This window comes from Talpa occidentalis, unplaced genomic scaffold (assembly GCF_014898055.3).
Source record: "Talpa occidentalis isolate TD23 unplaced genomic scaffold, MPIMG_talOcc4v2.1 talOcc4.8, whole genome shotgun sequence".
NCBI lineage: Eukaryota > Metazoa > Chordata > Mammalia > Eulipotyphla > Talpidae > Talpa > Talpa occidentalis.
In genome coordinates, this window is record NW_023605194.1 from 67126858 (window position 1) to 67147445 (window position 20588).

The following is a 20588-nucleotide window of genomic DNA, read 5'->3' on the forward strand; positions in this document are numbered from 1 at the left end:
TGTGAGAACACTGACTGGCTAACTAGAGTAAGTTAAGGATGTAGACTGTTAGCCTGTATGTACCACTCCAAAAAAGTGACAAGAACTAGAAGTAAAGATGCCAAGAGAGGAAGTGAAACATGATACTAAGAAAAAACACAGCTGATTAAAACACAAGAAGGCAGGACAGAAATTCTACAAAAACAGAAATGACAAGTGGAAAAAAAAGGTCAAGTGTGTTCAGGGCAAACACACTAAATGCTTCAATTAATAGAAAGATTATCAGAAAGGATCTGAAAGCACAACTACCAGAGATGCTTTTCAATACAAAGAGATTGAGATCAGCGGAAAGGGAGAAAGCTGTGTTATAAGGCAACACAAGAAGCCAGTGCTGCTGTATCATCAGTTGTAACAAGTGGACATTCAGGGGGATGCGGTGACCTTCAATACTTACACACCCAATGATAGAGCTTTAAAATAATGAAGTAAAAGTGAAGGAGATAAAGGGAGAAACAGGCACATTCACTATCACACTGAAGAAGAAATAACAACTCTTTCATAACAGGTAGAAAACTGGACAGAGAATCTGAAGGCCAGTGAGCACTGAGCACCACCGACCACATGAACTAGATCTCACTGATGAACACACAGGAGTTCGCCAGATCACAAAAGGGCTCGGACACAACCCACGCCTCAATAAACATCTGAATACTTACATGGTAGAGGTTACCTTCACCCACAACAGAATTAAACTAGACTAAAAGTGTCTATAAAATCACCGAATAGACAGTCAAGGAAAACTCAAGGGAAAGTAGGAAGTATTATGACATAAATAAAAATGAAGAGACAATAAAGTAAGATTTATGGGACTGGCCCATAAGACTACTGATTAGACCCTGAGCTGACTTCTCTGGAGCCCAGTGAGGAGCCAGAGCAGCATCTAGAACTGTGGCACCATCACCAAGATGCCTCACACGCAGAGGCTCCCATGAGAGGAGACCTAAAGGACAGCCTGCTCTCTCCTAGAAGGCGGGCTGAGGCAGCAGAGTGCCCCCTCCATTCACATTGCGAAGCAATAACAGTCAGGTGCCTCCCCGTAATGGGGAGACACCTGGCTCTGTGAGAAAGGCTGCCCATCTGAAGACCACCAGATTGAAGACAAAAGGATTAAAAAGCTAAAAATCCATAAAAGGAAGTAGTGACCAGAAGAAACCTGGCGTGATGTTGGCAAAGAGATTTTAGGCAGAAATCTTTTCCAGAGATAACAAGAATGACAGAAGAAAAGTTTCAATTCCTCAGGAAGGGGACCATTCTAAATGTGTGTGTCCACAAGCCAAGCTCCAATGCACAGAAAGCAGAAATGCACATGACACTGGAAGAGTTGACAAGATGTGCCAAAGCAAGAGGTCCACATGCACCTTCCCAGGCCCTGGTCCCATGCACACCAGTGGGATGACACGGTTGACTGCCTGACCCCTGATCACACGCACAGTGCCAGGAGACATGGCCGACACGCCTGGCCATTGACGTGTACAGCTGTGCACGCAGCAATGGGGAACACTTTCTCTGCAAGCACATGTGGAATACTTATGAAAACTGGGCTGGTCTCCACATTTCAAAGAGCTGATATCATTCAGACCTTATTCTCTGACCACAATGGAATTAAGTTAGAAATTGAAAAATAAAAAATAACTAGAGGGAAAAAATCAGACATTTGGAAACATAAAAACCCTCTAATCAGCCCAGCAGCCAGAGCAAATAAAAATGAGGTCTGCCTAGAAGTGAGTGATGATGACAACACTGCCCTCTCTCCCTATGGGGTGCAGACAGACTTCCAGTGCTGTGGGTTCGGAATGCAAGGACCAAAACAAGCGGGTCACACACCCAGCTCAAGTCCGTAACACCCCAGATAATACAGAAGGAAAGGAGAGAGAGGTAATGGGAAATGTTGAAACAGATCGAAGATTAAAGATCTGACTGATAAGACAGATACGAATAAAAGGCAGAAATTTCAACAATCATTACAAACAACTGAAAACAGGTTGGCATGAAAATACTTTGAAGATTTTTATGCCTATAGACAAATACCTAGAAAAATGCAACATAAAAAAAAAAAAAAAAGCCAGGAAACAAACAAGTCCAAGAAGAAAAACTTACTTTTCCTATAGAGCAAATGCCTACACCCATGGTGGACTGCTAGGAGCTCACCTACTCAAGAAATAGGTGCACATTGACATATCCAGAAATCAGAAGAGGAGGGCACACTTGCCTCCTGATTCTGGGGTTCCTAACACCCTAAAGCTGTAAGCAGAGGAAGGTGACAGGAGAGGGGGTACAGCTCACTCTACTGGCAGACAGAGACAACGGCCCTGGACAACTCCAACAGCCCTGCAGAGTGAGGAAGAGGACATGCTAGGTAGTGAGTTCTTCCAGGGCCATATGATGTGTTAATGTCAGAGAAATCAAATATGCCACTTGCTAAATGAACAAACGAGGAGGAACACATGCATCTGGTAGCACAGCACCCACTCAAGATGCAAATTCTTTACCCACTAGGGGAAGAGAGAACTGAATCTGACAGTGAGAATCTGCCAGAACCTGCAGCAGTGCAGCTACCTGTCCAACCTGTGGCATGTTGGGGCCAAGCTTCAGCCCCTGCTTGCACTTGGCCTGCTCTGGGATGGTGCAATCAACACTTGGGCTATGCAGCGACCTTGTCTAGCCACCTAGTTGCCTGCCCTGTATCTCATAGCTAAGCCCCCCTCCTTACCCTGTTGACCTCCTGTCCTTTAAGCAGCTTCTCTCCAGTGTCCTGACTCCACCAATTCAATCCTGTGATGCCCCAGGCACTGGTCTCTCCTCCACCATCCACTGGATATGGATGACCACATCACCCTTGCATGTCTTACACTCTCTAACCTGCCTTCAACTGCATTTGCCTGTAGAACCTTGTCTCTCTGACTCCCCACTTAGTTGTGAGTTCCTGGACTCCACACATGGGCCGCCAAGACAGGCACTTGCTGGAGCAGGGCTGTGAGAATGGACATGCCACCATTCATGTGAGGGCAAAACCCACATGTGCATCTGTGTGGGGGACCTGCATCTGCTGTGTCCTCAGAGTTCCAGACTCTCATGGAATGGGACAGAGTGTGGGAATGAGAATGAGCAGCTGACTTGTCACCATCCCTCGTCCTTTTCTCTCCTGTGGACTTTGTCTAGAAGCCATGGGCAGAGAGCAGTGCACTTGCTGGAGTCCACCTGGGCCCTGCTTCAGGGTCACTGCCTTGGTATTCTGCCTTTGTGTGAATCTGCCAACAGCTTCCTCGGAAGAAAGGGCTGCTTCAGCTCTCTCCGCTAGTGAACACCAAGACCCCAAGGAGCCTGGAAAAGGACTTTTAGTGGAAGGCTCTGAACTGTGGACCTCACATAGTTGAAGTTGGGTGCAGGGCAAAGAGCACCTCCATGCTGGCATCTCCACCTAGGAGGGCTGAAATGTAGTATTGCCCAAGGTCAGCTGTGCTGACCGACCAGTCATGTCAACTGCCCATGGCGACAGGAGTGATTTAGCATACTTGCAGCCCCTCTGGACACGTGGGGAAAGAAGCCCAAGGTCCAGCTCCCCCAACAGGGAGTGAGAAGCAGAAAAGAAAGATTTGGTGGGAACTTAAGTTAGAGAAACCAGTCCCTGTCTGGGGCCTAGAGGCTTGTTAGGGTCTGTTCATGGTGATGCGGTCCAAGTCCAACTCTACTGTGTTCCTGGGATAAATGGGTTTTGCCCATAGTTCGCTTGGCCTCAGGACCCTGTGACCTCCCTCCTACCTACCCCATATGTCCTGCTGCTGTTGAGAGGGAAGCCCCTGGAAGAGCTGGGGTAAAAGAGGGCAGTGACCATGTAGCAGGGATGCCTGGATGGCCAGCCTTCCTCAGATGGGGGAGAATATGGAGAGTGCGGTTGGTCCACTTCCTGGCCCAGACCGGCTGGGGTGGGGGAGTCTCATTACTGAAAGGCCTAAAAATACAGCTGGCTGTAAATCAGTCCCTGCTTCAAGGCCGTGGGCCCTGCCCCTAGTGTGGGAGGAATGAGCAGGTCTGCACACCACCTGTGTCTGACGACAGCAGAGGCCCAAGCCCCCTCATGACTCCAGGGAAAGTCACCTTGGGAAGGCAGGCAAGTGGCCTAGCATTTCAGTGGGCCCCCGAGGCCTCAGCATGCTGACAAGGGTGGCCAAGGGTTTCTGGTCACTACCAGGGGCCCTGGCTGAGCCCATCCTAGACCAGGACCCGCTGGGAAGGATCTCTGGCCACCAGTGGCTCTCACAGTCCATGACCTCAGATGCCAGGAATGTGTACGTGGTGCAGCCGCCATCTGGTTCCCATTACATACGCTCTGTTGCGGGAAACTTCATCTGTGTCTCCGCTCCCAGCACCCGCCTGGGAGAGATTGATTTGGGCTCATTAGAGACTTTAGCAGCAGGCCAGGAGGTGAGGCACGTCTGTGCCCATGTGTCTTGAAGGCCTGGGAAGGCACACTGAGGGCTTCTGATGAGGATGCCTGAGGACACCAAGCCTTGAGGGTCCCAACACCTCCTCTGAGGCCCTCACTTCACAACCTGAAAGTCTCAAGGGCCCTGGCTGCCTCTGGACCTGCTGTCCGGGGGTCTCAGTATGCTGCAGGAGGAATGCTCTTCTGCTTTGATGTGAACTGCTGAGGCAGGCCCTAGCCCAATGCATCACCACCACACCAACCTCTTCCATTCCGCAATTCCTGGTCCCCTTCTGCTTTAAGTTTCAATTCATTAATAATGTCCTGTTTTAACTTTTCAATTCATCAGTACACTACAAGTTCATCTCTAGACTGGAACAAGCCCCATAAATTTAAGTCTTAAGTTCCAGCAGCTGTTTCCCTGAACAAGTCAGGAGAGACCAGGCAGATCTGGGCCAGGAGGGGCCCTTCTCTGGGGTCCTGGGTACAGGGGGACTCAGGAGGACTGCATCCTGGGGCTTGGGTCTTCAACCCTTTGTAAAGTCAAGCTAATGAAGTTCCCGCCACAGTAGAATGGAGCACAGGACCCCACCAGACTTGTGGAACAGGAGGGAAGGGTGTGTGAAAGCAGCCCAATGGTGCATGGCTAGGCTTGCCACCAAAGACGCAACATGAAAACCCAGCTCTGAAGTGCCCACCATTGTTAAAACATGGACCTATCTAGGTCCATGACTCCAAGGGCTTGGAGACTGGTCCCCCAGGCTGGAAACACAAGAAGCTCTACCTCCCACCACAAGAGTTAGTGCCATTGGGAGGGCCTGTCTGACCCCCTACCTCTGTGGCCTCATGGACTACCTAGGATGATAGGAGGACAGACAGACCATTTGACAGGCAGCTGGCTTTATTACAAGCCAACTGTGTGCATCACAAGAGATCTGCTGGAGCGAGATGATGCCAAGAGAGTGTAAACAAGCGCCCTGTCCCCAAACATTACATGTGACCACCCTCTTTTCCCTTCTCTCTGGGCTTTGCCTCTCCAGGACTCCACAGGGATTGCTCCCTGTCTCTTAGATCCTATTCAGACATCACTCAGGGACAACAGGCAGCCTCACACCAGGGCAGTGGGAATGGCCCCACCTTCACCACTGCCATTTTTGGTTCTCCGACAGAACTGTTCTTTTTAGAATGGGAATGAACCATCCAGTTGCAATATGAGAGGAAACCTCCTAGGTCTCACTCCGTCAGACCTCAGGGTCCATCCTTGGGTCTCCCTCCTGCTTTCTCTCAACCTCCCTCTGGTCCAGGACTGCTTGCCCACCCCACAACATCTCTTGCCTTCCTCAGGCCCTCTTACAGGATGACCTGGTGATGATGCCCCACCAGGGGGTGGTGAGGCTTGCTGGGCCCTGAAGCAGTCCTGACTCAAGTCTACCTCTCCCCGACTCCACCATGTGCCTCAGGGGCTCAGATGGAGCCCCACCCAGGGCCTTTTTCCCTGGTTAGGAGTCCCTGGCTTCTCCATGTTGGGAGGGGCCAAGAGATGTCCTCTTCCTCGGTCTCACTTCTGTGGCAAGAGGGCTGGACCAGCACAGCCCTGTCCTCCAGCACTTCAGCGCTGACAGCCCAGTTGAGCCAGTATCTGGACATGCTGCTGCTCCTAAGCATAGCCACATCAGCCCACAGAGGGCCCTGTTCCCACCTGACCTAGATTTACAGTGTTACCTTTCCACTCACTGGCTGTGGTCCAGTCCCAACCTTCTAAGGCTCCTGGGCTAAGCGGAGCATTTCACTCATGCCCAGAAGCCAATATGCACTCCAGGTCACCCCCTGGGAGTGAATAGGCACAGGACACATCTGGTGCCTCACCCACCATGGCCTGTAGCCCCTCCAGACCTGCACAGGAGTGAGGCTTTGACAGGAGGCTCCCTGACCCTTCAATTTCATCCCTCCTGTCCCAAACAGAGCCTCATAGGCAGGCTGGGTCACCCCCTGCTGAGCACCAGGCAGAAACCATGATGTGCTCACGAGTTGTTCCATAAACCACAAGGGGTGGAAGCATCATGGAAAGGTTTTCAGCAACCCGACTGTACCCCAAGGCCTCCATCCCTCCTGCTGGGCTTCCCCACTGCTTCCCTGAGGCCTACACATAGACTGCCACCTGGCCGTGACTCTGTACAGAGTTCTCTATATTGGATCTTTCTTTTGATTAATCAGTTCCGTACTGACCACATTCCTCTGAGTTTTTGAAAATGGGCTTGTAAACTCCTATACTCTACATGACTTTTCTTTAGATGGACAAGACGTGACTGTCTTTAACCCAAGGTCTAAGAGAAACCCAAACCATGTGAACAGTTCACCAACGTCCACGCCCCCTTCTTCCTGCACTGGCCCCATGGACAGGCCTGCCTGCACCCCACCTCAGAGTGATTAATTAGTCAGGGATCTGCAACAACTCCTCTTCATGCCTAAATATTGTTTCAGCCTATCAGACTGTTAGTGCAAAGCAGGATAAATGACACTGCGGGTCTGGCTCACTGACCTGCAGGCCCTGCTGCTCATCCAGGCTCCAGACAGCCAACGCCTTCTCAGCAGAGCCTGAGACACCCCTGGCTTTCTGAGAATCAAAGTCAAGGCTCATGACAGGCTCTGTGTGGCAGGCAATGCGGCTGCAGATCTTCCGCTCAGAGATGTCCCACAAAGCCACCGATCCGTCCTCATAGCCGACCAGAAGGAGGGGACGCAGGCTAGAGTTGGCCTGCAGGGAATAGCACAGCAGTTAGCTCCCGAAGGGGTCTGGCAAGATTCGGGGGAGAAGGGACTCAAGTAGCAGCCCAGTTGGGCATCTGTTTCCCATGTTCTCCAGAGACTGTGCATACCCCATTAATGGCTGGCATCATCCATGGTGCCAGCTTGGGTGGTGCTGGGGCACCGTGAGGATGGTGCTGTGGGGCAGAGTCCTGGTGTAGCTCAGCATGGCCCCCTGATCATACTGTTAAGCTACTTCTCATCAGACCAGATTCTGGTGGCCTCCTCAGGGTACTACCATCTCCTCCAGTTTTCTTTCCACAGGCATAAGATTTGAGGTAACCCTTGGTGGGGCTGGTCACCTGTCTAAAACCGCCAGCTGAGGAAAATCTCAAGCTCCATCTCAATGAAAAATGAACTTTCTGTGCTTTGTCAGCATTGCTGCGGAAGCCGTCCCCTCTCCCTCGGCCTGGTGAGCTGCAGCGGCGCTGACTGGTGTGTGCTGAGCTCCCAGCCTTGAGCTATGGTGATGAATGAGGGCACAGGTCAGAGGGCACAGCACCCTGGGCAGACACCTCGTTTATCTCGCCTCTGCAACAATCCCAGAGGAACGCTGCAGGATCCCACATCATCCTGGCACCAGAAGCGTGGCCACAGGCTCAATGCCCAATCTCCAGCACATCAACAGAAAGCATTTCCTTGCACAACAAAGAGTGATGTCTTTTGCTCTTTACTTGTCTCTGCCTTCCCCACTGAGCTGCCTAGACTCAGCATTATCTATATGTCAGAAATAACGGAGCATATCCCCTTCTCCAGAGAATGTTCCAAGCCAGGAGTTCAATAGAACCTTGGTGAGCTGCAGCCAGTCCTCTGCCCTGCTTGGGACTGACCCTCAGCCTCTGCATGGGTGATGGTGGGTTTGGGGCCTGGAAGGCAAGTCAACAAGGCTGCCTGTCGAGCCATGATGAATCTGAGGATGTTGACTGGTATCTGGGTGAGGCTGTGTTATGAGAAGAGAGCCTGGGCCTCACTAAACATGGACTCATGGCACCATAGGCCCTCCCTACCGGCCTGCTGGAGCCCACATTAGTGTGCTATGTAGGTGCTTTTGTCTGCTCAGAGGGTACTGCCATCTCCTCCAGTTTCCTTTTCACAGGCCTAAGACTTGAGGTAACCCTTGGTGGGGCTGTCTGCATAGTGTCTCTCCATGGTGTTCCCCAAGTGCCTGAAAGAAACCCTGTTTGGTTAAGAAGGTGACAAAAAGCACCAGGGCCCATGTTCTAATGCCAGTGGACACTACACTTTCAAACAACACAAGGAAGCAGGGCTTTATCTGTGTTAGAGAGGGAAACTGAGGTGGTGGGTGTGGTGTATGACATGGGGCTCCACAGGAGCCAGGGGGAACTGACACAGGCCAGCTCTTTGATCAGGAGGGTCCAGTTGGTTGTGCCAGGGGACAGGCAGGACACAGCCACTGCAAGCTGCAGTCATAGCAGGGAACCCAAGGCTGGTCCTGAGGATGCCTCCCACATATCCCCAGAAATAGCTCCTACAATCATTATTTCTGATGATCATGTGTTCACACAAATAAAAACAGAAAGAATTCTAAGGGAGCAAGTGAGGCTACTAGAAAGAGGTTGGGGCAGCCTGTGTGCGTCTCTATAGGCTGAATGTCCCAGCAGCCTGAGTGGGTGAGCAGTTAGGAGAGTGGTCCTGTGGGCGACTCCCTGAGCCTGGGACTGTCTGGTTATGCCTCCATTTGGTCTCCCTGCAGAATCCTTGACTGCTTGGGTGAGCTTTCCCTGATGTTTTATAACAGGGAAGAGCTTCATTTTGGCATCTTTCAGATCATCTGATTGGAAAGTATTCGTGTAGAGATTTCACCTTTCTCCAAAGTTATACAGAGTGTGTAAGAAATGATCAAGCCCTCAGCTTAGGTAGCTCCTTCCAGGCAGCCGCACCTCTTTACAAGTCCTCCCCTGAAACCATATCCAGATTCAAGGCAGAGTGAGGGCCAGGAAAGAACAGCCTGGAAAGCTCTGTCTGTCCTCTGACCAGGAAATTGTGCCAATCCTAGAGATGAGAACCCGCCCCTGAGGCTAGCTGTGAGAACTTCATCTAGGACCCACTAGAGTCCATTCCCCCTAGAGCAAAGCTGTCAGGTTACCTGGATCCCACCCACTGGTTTTGGCAGAGCTTGCCTGCTAGTCCCCAGGAGACCATCCTCCCAGATTTGGGGTTCTTCCCATCACTAATGTGCTGTTTCTGGCCTGTCCCCATAGTCTGTGTGATGCCTGTGGTCTCTGGGTTCTGAGCATCTGAGCTAGTTCAAGGGCTACACACTACTGGTTTACCTGTCCACGTGCCATGAAGTGGCCAGAGCTGGAGCCTGCAGGGGCTCAACCCTCAGGAACCAAGGGGGCCTGAATGTTAAAGGCCAGCCCTCGTCAGCTGTTGCTCCTGGCTGTGTTGTGTCCGCTCCAGCTTCTCTCCCCGTGGCCCCAGGAACAGACACCATAGGTAGGGTAACACTCCTGTCATAGCCCAGGCCTTTGGTGGTCAAGCCCTTGGTGGCAGTTCAATCTCCACAGGGTGAGGACACCTCTGTGTTTCCTTCTAGCTCTAGGCATGCCAGCCTGATGAGATTCCCACTGGACAGCCCCCCACCCCAGTTCCTCAATGTTCTGTGAGGTGCCCCTAGCTTGGATGGAGCCCATTGCAGGGCCCACATCTGTAGCCTGCTCTGAGGGTGGATGGAATGACTGCATGAGGCTTGATTCTGACCCTCACCTGTTATATGACAATATGGTAACAACACAGGTTGGCCACTTTGAGGAACAAAGCAAGAAAACATCTGAATGTTTCAGAAAAAAATACCATGTCAGGTCACTATGCCATACTCAAGTCCAAGTTATAACCTGGACATTCAGACTTGGGGAGAAAAAAAAAGGGGCAGTTCAAATTTATGCACACTTTTTGAAACAGAACATTTTGTGTTGGATCTGTATCAACGAACAAAAACGCGATTTGTCCTTCTGTCAACTATATTAATTACCTTAACAAGTTTGTACATCCCGTTTCTACACATTTTTCTGCTGGAATTTTTACATGATTATGCAATGACAGTGTTTCCAGGGAGTGGAGTAAGCGGGTACAGGCGCTGACGTCCTGCCGCAGGACCTGTGAGCACCGCGCCAGCCCCTGCAACCTCAAGGCCTGAGGGGGTGTTTCCCCGCCCAGTGCCCCGCCACAAATCTGCTGCTTTGTAAGAGCAGGAGAGCTTTGTAAGAGACTCAGTGGGGTCTCTCAGCGTCCCCAACTCCTTCACTCCCATGGAATTCTCTCTGACAAGGCTGCGATAGCAAGACACTACAGCATCAGTTTATTAGAGCTCCCAAATCCCAACTAGAATGTTCTCAGGGAAAAATCAGCTGCAAGAAAGGGCAGGGAATCTGGGATGTCTGCCCTTGTGGTCCTGTTGGTCATGCAGACATCTTCAAATTCCCCAAGTCTGTCAGATATAACTTGCAAAGACTTCAAAGAAAAGCAAGGTAGAACCCTCCCCCCCACCCACCCCTTCCTGATCACCTAGGCCTGCAGGACAATCAGAAAGTACTGAATTGAAAAGCGTTCTGGAGGCAGGTGCTACTCAGTAACCTGCTCCCATGGTTTCTACAGGGCAATGCTCTTTCTGTGATTCCTTCCATGTGAACACACCAGACCATGTGCTTTGCTAACTCAAATACACTCTTCGCCAGCACTGACCTCTGGGGGACTGCAGCATCTGGTAGAGGCAGCAGGCCCAGAAGGATCCCTCTCTGGTCCTGGAGCTAAAATCTATCCTGCTGGGGCTCAGACTCTGCATCCGATGCCAGCCCCAGGGACACCTCCTGACACTCTATATCAGCAAGACAGTCAAAAAGAAGGCTGGCTGTGGATCAGAAATTCCAAGTGTGGCCGTGAGGAAATTCAGAATGTTAAGCCCACTTTTGCCTCTGTGGGACAAAGAAGTAACAAAAATTAATCCCAAGCAAAGCAGAGGCAGTACAGTCTTGCAGGGTTAGTCAGCAATCCCTCCCAGCCCAGCATGGGGCCATGGATCTGTGCACAGAGAGGAAAGGAGCACCAGTTCTCCCTGGCGGGGACCAGCTCAGCTGACTCAGCTGTCCCTCCTCAACACACTGCAGGGAAGTACCTCTGAAGCCTGCGGGGGACAGCACAAGCCAAGTCTGCCCCGGGGAAGTCTGCAGGAGCTTCGTAACAGCAGGGTGGCTGTGACAGGCTGGGGACACCAAGGATGCGGAAGGCCACATGCAAAAATTCTCCAAAGGGGCTAATTGCCCATTGGTTTCATGATAAACTGAATACTGAATGGGGCATGATTCACAACCCAACAGGCGTGGCTGGCAGGGCGTGGTTGGCGTGTGCTGGGCCTTACCTGCCACAGCTTCAGGCACATGGGCATGCCCGGCTTGGCATCTGCCTCCGGCTTCAGGGTGCACACTGACGTCTTGGATGGCATCTCCAGAATCTGAACCTGACAGTAAGAAAACAAGTTGATTTGGGTTGGCGCCAAGTTGAGTCTGTGCTATACAAACAAGAGACTTTTAAGGCGATTAACCAAGGCTGCTGCGAGTTTCTGTCTGCTCCCTGGAGGAACCTGGGAGCCGAGCCTCCTAATTAGGCCGTACAGGCTCATGGGCTCAGGCACTGCCGAGTCCTTGTGAAATACAGACGTCATTCCCGAGTGACCAACATGTCCCTCTGTTCGGTGTTACTGCCTTGAGGCTGCCTCCATTCTCTTCCAATTTTACCTTGCCCTGGGTAGGATCCTGGTCCAGCTTGCTGTGCACTGACTCAGCTTGCTGCTCTCCCACCTTGGCTTCCTCTTTCCCGCGATGGCATTTACATGTGAACAACTCTCAGCTATCTCAGGTGTATCAAATGGCACAAAGACTTGCATGAGGAACATCTGGGGACCCACCACCAAGCCTAGGACACAATTATGACTTGTGCCAGGAAGTTCTGGAGTCTGGCTATTCTGACACCCTTTTTCTGGGTATCTTGGCTACATTTTGTATCATCTAAATGCAAGTGCAGGCCCTCCTATGCCTGGGCTGGAGAAGTGCCTGGCTGTCCTGCATAGCCTGGCTCTCACTTGGGACTGAGCACCGTCTACAGCAGGTGGCTAAGGCCTCAAGGAAGAGGATGGGCACTACAGACTAGAATGTGGCCCCCCGTCAGCCACATCCTTGAGCATCTCAGCTCTCACACACCAAGCAAAGATAAGGGTGGCCCCTCATACAGGTCAGAAGAGTAAAGGGCTCTTGCTGGACATCCTGTGGCACAGGCCATGGCCTAGTGCTTCTGTTGGCAGTGGATCCACCACTTTGTGGAAGTGAGGTGTGGCTGGTTCTACACTCCCCGAGATATCGCCAAGAGCAGTTCTACTAACAATATCACAACGATGATGTGCAGGCGCCATGGAGTCACATGTCACCCTCACCAATTGGGGAGGATCCTCTGGATTGCAGATGAGGAGTATGAGGTCAGAGGGATAGGAGCATCGAGGGGACAGAACACAAACCCACTCATCTGCTGTCTGATAGCCAGAACACAGAACTCTCAGCAAGGAGAAACCTGGGTGAACTGGAGGCATATAGGTATAGAGGTGCAGCTCTCACTAACCCACACAGGAGACTCGCCCAAGACCTGGAGTTAAATTCTGGGTCTCAATTCTAGGTGTGCCACATGAGTGCTGTGGCCATGTTTAAGGCAATGCAGGCAACACACGAAGTCAGCAGCAGGGCTTGGTCCCCTCAGCCACAGGATCCTGCAACACACCTGCCTCTGCACTTGGGTGGGCCCTTCATAGTTGGGACCTGCCATGCTCTGGGCAGGGCTCTCGCCAGAAGACCACACAGCTTCTCAGCCCCAGGGAAAAGGCTCGATAGGTCTTGAAGAGGTGCTAAGTAGACAACTGTGGGGGGAGTGGGGCTGGTAACCTGCTTTAGAGTCCATGTGTATGCTGTGAGGGCAGATTGTGAAAGGACACAGCCAGACTGCAGGAGTGGGACACCTGATCTCCTACTTTCTGTACTCCTATATTGCCAGGTTTCCTATAATGAGATTACTTTGCTTATGTCACCCGGTTTCAAGATGTTGATTGGTGGTGGGAGAAGTAAGAGGTGGGGGAGTGGGGGTGGGGGACGGATTCCAGAAGAAGCAGTAGCCATTGGACACACAGTGTGCACCCTGGACAGCCTGACAATGGGCCCAGAGTCAGTGAAGGCTGCCTACCCCAATCTGTGGGTAACAGAACACCCCTTAGGGGGCAGTGAGCAGGACTCGAGAGCCAGGGGTGAGTCTGCTCTGGTGGGGGTTGAAGATGAAACCAGGGCAGTCCTGATGCCTGAGTTCATTGCTATAGCACCCAAAGACATATCTTGGGTACAGGAGAGAAGAAGCAGCAGTCCAGGAAGCTTTGTGGGTCCCAGAAGGTGCTCTGTGCTCCAGAAGGAGCCTGGATGCCCAAGTTCAGAGCCTCCTACAGATACTGCCGTACTTTCCATCTGGCACTAGATTGCAACTTTTGTTTCCAGAAGGAAAAATGTTTGGTTTGGGCAAGTGTGGCCACCCAGACGGCGGAGCAGGGTGGGGGCATGTCCTCCCTAGGAACTGTCTGGGCATAGGCCAGCGAGGCTTTTCCAGGACCCAGTCCAGGCATATTCCAGGTAGGAATATAAAAAACAATTTTCCCAGAGTGTGCAAGGTCCCCACACTGACTGCTCCTTAAGTACATAGATGCTGCCTGCACTGGGAGAACTGGGAGCCAGGAAGTCAATTAACTACCTCAGGCAAAGGCTGAGTGGCTTCAGTCATGCCCTGTGGCAGGAAGGCACATGGACAAGGAAGGATGGCACCCTCACCACAGCAGGCTCATCCCACAGCAGTCTCTGTGATATGCAGCACACAGAAGGCTTGGCACTGCCCAGCTCCTGCTGTCCAGGAGGAAGCACACCGCTCTTTCTTTTCACATTAATAAAATTTTTAACAGGTTTTTGGCAAATCAGCAAGAAAAGTGTATGTAGCTCCTAATTGGTGATTTAAATGAAATCATGAACAAATAAATGCCTGTTCCTATCTCATTATTTATGAACTGAATCTGCTTTAAGACAAATGACTCTTCTTGGGCAGAGGCCAAACCTCACCGTGTGCACAAGGCCTGAAGTCCCTGCCCAGAGCAGCCTGTTGCACAGGCTGTCAGGCCTGCCAGGGACTCAGGGAACATGGGCCTGGGTGGCATATAGGAGACTTCCTCCCTAGACCCCACACTCCTGCCTGGTTCTGGAGCAGCTGTACACCCACACTGATCAGACCCTTCAATAGATGCTCATGGCTTCTTCTATTGCTTTGGCTTTCCCAGGAGCTGGCATCGCTAACCACACTCTCCTCCTCTGCTATACCCAACCCTGTTTCCCACCCAGGTCTTCTCTGAATCCTAGGTACTGCTCTCCTTGGTAGATTCTGCCTCTTCTGCTTCTGGGGGTATAGATGCCACTGTCTAGCCTGACCTGTCCCCAGTCAACAACCATCCCTGGTGGCTCTAACTTGAGCACCACCTAACAGTCACCTCTGAGGCTCAGTCCTGCCCCACTATTCCACCCAAAGCCCTGCCCTCTGATGCTCCCCTGCTCACCTGTGCTGCTCAGTACTGTCATCACCACACCAGGGTCAGCCCTTACTCACCCATATCTCAGCCCTACCTGGAGCCTCTCATGCCCCAGCCACCCTACCCGCTGCCCTGGCCCAGTGGTCCTCCTCCACCAGGGCCTCAGTCACTTTCCCACCACCTCTACTGGCCTTCCTGGAACTTCCTTCTATGTGTGCCCACCTCTAAGTCCTCTGAGAACCTTGTGAGGTTCTCAGATGGTGTCCTGATGGTGTCCAGCCTTGCCACGTGTCCATCTTGTGCCATAATATTCCAAGTATCAGTGTCCCAGAGATGCCAGCTCTTGGCCCTATGCTTCTCTTCTGACTCCCACCATCATGGCACCTCACAGGTGACCAGGCCAAGGCCCAATCTCAGGCCCCTAGAGCTGTGATTCTGCAGGCAGACCCAGCCTGCCCTGCAGCTCTGTGGGGGGCCTGTGGAGGGCACAGTATACCTTTAAGAGAAGCCAAGTACCCAGAAAGTGGCTCATGGAATGAGGGAATGGGGTAGGCTGGTGCTTACCTCATCAACGCCTTTCCCTGGCACAGCCAATGTCCAGTGCTGCTGGTCCCCAGCCAGGATGGAGCCCCTGCAGAAGCCCATGCTTTCCAGGCATACAAAATCCACGACAGTGTTCCTGCCCTCTGCCAGGTCCCATAGGCACAGCTTCAGGTCCCGACCCTGACTTTCAAAACCAAGAGGAGACAGGTTGTGTGCCTCCAGGTGTCTGGAGCCCCATCCCACATGGATGAACTTCAGTGTGCCTGTGGCTAGCCTAAGGTCAGAGGCAGGCAGAGGACACTTTCAATGGAGAGGGTACAGCATCAGATCACTGGGCGAGAGCACTATAACCAAGGAAGGAGTTCACTGCCCTAGTGTTCACACAAGTCTGCACCTCAGATGCCTGACACGCTCACAGGCCATGTGTGAGCCCTCTGGCACACCCTAGGACCCACCTGCCATGGTCTTTCTGCTGTTTCCTCTGCTTCCAAAGTGTTGCCCTCTCTCCCTCCCTCTTCTGTGAATTAACTTTGCCAAGCTGGCAATCCCATCCTCAAATATTTTCCTAAGTGAATTTAAAACCTATGTTCATAGAAACACATGAATGTTTACTGGAGCACTGTTCATAATGGTCTAAACCAAAAAGAAGCATTTCACAGGAGGATGGATAAGTGACTGTGAACATCGTGTCATGGAACGCCACTCGGCAACAGAAGAGCAAGCTATAGCACAGGCAACAGCCTGCACGAATCTTAGATGTACTCTAAGGTAGTTGGGTCCAAACTCTCCATTCTAGAACATGACTACAGGGAAGGAGGGCTGCAGGGTGCCACTAAGGTAGGGTGACAAAGCAGCTTTGCAGGGTGCTGACCACTCTGTGTGCCTCTGGGCTGGCACACATGTGACCATGGCATCAAATCTATAGAACTACATTATAGAGTCAACTTTACCGAATGTTCATTAATGAAACAAACAATCAGAATGTTAGGACCCCAAGACAGACTACAGACTGTAACAAACATGTGGCTTACTGCACCTAAGTGGGAGAGCAGACAGGAGCTGACCTGAGGGATTCTGGAAGTATTTCCACTAGACACTACAAGACTGAAGACAAAATAACAGTACAGAAATACAGGACTCTGTGGTAAATCTGTTTCCCACTGGGTATGTATTAGAGAAATAAATAATTGGCAGATTGAAAGAGACAGGTTTCTCCCTGTCACAGAGAACAAAGAAGCCCAGGGGAGGTGAGGATGGTCCCTGGGGTGTTAGATTCCAATCAGAAAAGTTGGTATGAATGCATGTTTATGCAAATATACACTGACAGACAGACACAGAGGTGCACAGAAGTGTGTATGTAATCTGGTTCATGCACATGGATATTCCTCATCCCTACCCACAAGAGATATCCTGGAAAAGGACAGTGGCAGGAGAAGGGAGAGCTGCACAAGGCCTGACATCTAGGCCCTGGTTCTACCCTCAGGCTGTCACAGACCTGTTCTGGCGTGAGACACTGGGGAATTCCAGGATGTGCACATGACTCTTGCCGGGCGGACCCAGAGCGACAATCTCCATTCCAGTCTGGAAAACCTGCTACGCTAGAGTTCAAATGTGCCTGGACATTCGAAATTGCACAGTGCTCACAAGGAACAAGACTTGGTGATGCTCTCTGCTAGACGGAGGACTCAACTCAAATTAGCAGCGCCAAAGGAGACAGATAGGAGGGGATCCTTGGCACAGGTCAAATCAGGGCACAATGCAGGAGAAACGTGCTCACATGGGAAAAGTATCCGACACTGCCGACATGGCCACCATGCCATGAACAAAGGATTGGTCTGTTTTTAAGTGATTTCTCATTTGAATTGGTTTTGAACTCACTGAACAGTTGCAAGAGCAGCAGGAAGATGTCTCTTTCACTAGGCCCCTTAATTGCTAATGTGGCACACTCCTGTCCTGATGCACCACCCCCTTGTATAATCCCACATGCACCTTGCCACCGTCTCGATGCCTTCCAAGAGTGAGGCAGTCCCAAAACAGTCCATCACTTACCTAAGATTCACCACTGCTCTCGTGCTATGCCTTGAAGCAGCCCGCTCCTGGGATGCACATTGCATTGCTGTCAGTCCTCATAGGTAAGAAATCTGGTTAACGCAGCCAGAGGACTCCCTCAAAGAAAAACCTACACAACCAGCTCGAGCCACGGGCACCTCAATAGACCTCACACAGGTAAGTTGAGCAAAAGACATCAGATCAAAGAAGCTGCCTTATGTGGTTCCATTTCTGTAAATTAAGTGGAAGCCAGACAAAACCAGTCTATGTTCTGTGGAGATGTATATTCACACAGCACAGTTAGACAATACTTGCCCCTGACTCCCAAGGATAAAAATAGGTTGGATGGCATGTGGACGGCATCATGGGTTGCTCTTGGGGTCCGGCAGCGCTGCTTCCTGCCTAAGAGTGGTGATGCAGCTGTCTACTCGATGAAAACACAGAGGTCTTTGATGTATTCTGTGCACTTTCCTACAAGTATGTTATATCACATAACAAAAAAAGGGAAGAAAACAAACCCAGCCAGGTGGCAGTCTCATGGCCCAGGTGGACCCTTGGCTTGCGGGAGGGGCTGAGGTGTCGGCAGAGCAGCCCCTGGACCACTTGTGCTGACGTGCACAGCCTGGCAGAAACGGGGCCCCTAGATCCCGCTTTTATGTCCTCCAGCCTCCCCTTAACCTGAAAGCACACCTTCCTCCCTCAAGGGCCACTTGGCTTCCAAACACAGCTGGGCGCACAGTCTCTAGTGCAACATAAACGCACCTGGGCATTCCAAGCACCTGCACAGTCTGTTACACAGACCTCCTGACTCACCAGTCCCTGTCGGGGCGGGCAGCCTCAGCAGCGCCATCAAACATTCACTCCCGGGCCACCCTAGATGCTTGCTTCCCCCACAGCACAAGACTCAGCTCTCTAAGGATGGTGCCCAGGACTCCTGGCCCGGAGTTCCAGAGGATGGTCCAAGGCACCTGGACTCTGAAAATTCAGGTAGAATGTGGACAAATGACAGCTCCTGATGCAAGTGACGTAGGAGGGCATTTGGACATGATCTCTACTCTGACCATCAAGGAAAAATCAAAACCATAAGGAGGGCCTTCTGCAAAGTGGAATGGGGGTTGGGAGAAATTTGGGCCAGCTTGGCCAGGAAAGATACAAGACCCTGCCAGGGCTCTACAAGGGCACATGGCCAGGGCTACCACCTGCCTGCACAGCTCTGGTTCCTTGGTCACCAATGAGCCACCTTTGGGGTGGTGGGAGCCAAAAGTGTTATGCAGACAAGTTGGAGTCTATGGGACCGCACTCATTTCACCAAGACCCACCTGATGAGCTGAGGTCCTTGGGGCAGCGTCTGCAGCCAGGTCACACACTGGCCCCTATGACCATCCAGGTTGGTGACCACTCTCCGTGTCTGCAGGCTCCAGATGTGCACCAGTCCACCCTGGGACCTGTTCAGACAAGTGCAAAGGCAGGCTCAGGAGGACATAGAAGACGGGGAGGATCCCAGTGTGCTATGTAGCCCTGCCCAGAAACTACAAAGCTGGGGAACTAGGTGTTTGAACTGACAGAGGTTTTATTTTAGGTGACACTTCTAAGTCTGAACTGAAAGTAAATTAGAACAGTGACCCGTTTCCAAAGAGGCAGGGGCCCCTAGACAGTGCAAACTGCATGGTGTCGATAATGGAGAGTGTGTGTCCCTGAGGGAGCCAGACCCCAGAAGACGCTGGGCTCTGACAGGGCAATGTGCCTGGGTGATGGGCAGCCTGAGCCTCTAAGGCCCTGCAGTGAGCACAGGCTCACAACTCTCTTCCTCAACTTCATCGTGGGCATGTTCTTGGGGCAACAGATACTCACCCTGAGAGGAGGAGTGGGTGCCCCTGCACCTGGGCTTCTCCACAGAAATGCAGTGCATGCACCGCTGCCTGGGTGCCTCGAAGGACAAACTTCGGATCTGGTGGCAGTACAGCCGCCATGCTGAGTGGAGTGCAATAACCTGGGGAGCACAAGAGAGTGTGTGTATGCAGCTCACCTTTTCTCCTTCAAAAAGGCAGTAAAGGTGTATCTGGATGCCACCTGCCCCTTCACCCCCTCTTCCATCTTGCCTAGTGGTCTCTGTACTACCCTGGGCTGAAACTACAGCATCCCCAACTGGGCACAAAAGTGCCCACACCCTCCTTGGCTACCTTCACCCTTTGTGCTTTGTGCAGAGGTTTCCACTAGCCTCCAGGGCTTCCCATCTACCCATCAGCCACACCCTCCAGCTCCTCAAGTCTTACTAGCCACACCAGCACTGTCCCACTCTGGCTAGGGCAGGTTCCTCCTCACCAGCCATTCAACTTGCCAAGCCTAGAGAGCTCATGCCACCCTCTGCCCAGGCCCTGGCTCCAACTCTTCCTCAGGGGGGCCCAACCCACCTAGCCCTCCAGTGCATTTAGCCTCCCTTTCTTAAGCCTTTCTTCTCTCCTCCCAGTGGGGTGTGAATGACATGCTGGGACATGCTATCGATCCTGGTCCTACTGGCCTTCTCCCTCTGGACCCCAGGTCCGGCACTCAGTGCCAGGCACACAGTACCTTCTCAGCAAGTACATGCTGAATGGATAAACCAAGGGACAGACAAGGGATAAACTGAGGTCCCCAGTTGCCAAAGGAGTCAGCAGGGCCAGAAGATGGGGAGTCTCTTCCTCATATATTCTGTGAATATCTCTTTCAGGTCCCAGGCCTGCATATCCACATTTCAACTTGTTACAAACATCCTTTAAGGAGGCAGTACCCTTGTACTAATGAGGTAATCGACACAGGGAATGGGCTGCTCCAGGCCCTCAGACTCAAGTCTTAAGTGCTCCTAGGTGTGCATGCTGCCACCAAAGGACAGAGTGGCTGGCATGATGCTGCATGAGCAAGGAGCAGGGGATCTGAGTCACAGTGCTACTCCTTCCTAGGGAGAGGTGCAATCATAGATAAGCCCTTCCTCAAATCACTGACCCATGTTTAAGGCTTGCTGGGGCCCACTGATCTCAAAGTAGAAGTATGTGTCCCTGCGGAGCCTCACCACAACACTCAACCTTGCGGAGTCCCTGGAAGGTCTGTATCCCCCTTTCATGCTACTGAAGGCCTCCATGC

At 51.8% G+C, this 20588-nt stretch overlaps 1 protein-coding gene across 5 annotated transcripts in view; it reads right to left on the reverse strand.

Annotated features, from left to right (window-relative positions):
- The window catches only part of GNB1L (G protein subunit beta 1 like), a 62979-nt gene that overhangs the window by 9868 nt on the left and 32523 nt on the right, over positions 1-20588 (reverse strand). For all 5 annotated transcript variants that reach the window (XR_005122674.2, XR_008549791.1, XR_005122673.2 and 2 more), the window contains 5 exons: positions 19323-19461; positions 18791-18916; positions 15444-15606; positions 11646-11744; positions 7002-7217 (listed from right to left, as the gene is read on the reverse strand). Coding sequence is in view for 1 of the 5 variants with exons in the window: in XM_037497844.2 (XP_037353741.1) it covers positions 7002-7217; positions 11646-11744; positions 15444-15606; positions 18791-18916; positions 19323-19441 (723 nt within the window). In the remaining 4 variants the exon portion in view is untranslated. The remainder of the gene's footprint in view (positions 1-7001; positions 7218-11645; positions 11745-15443; positions 15607-18790; positions 18917-19322; positions 19462-20588) is intronic.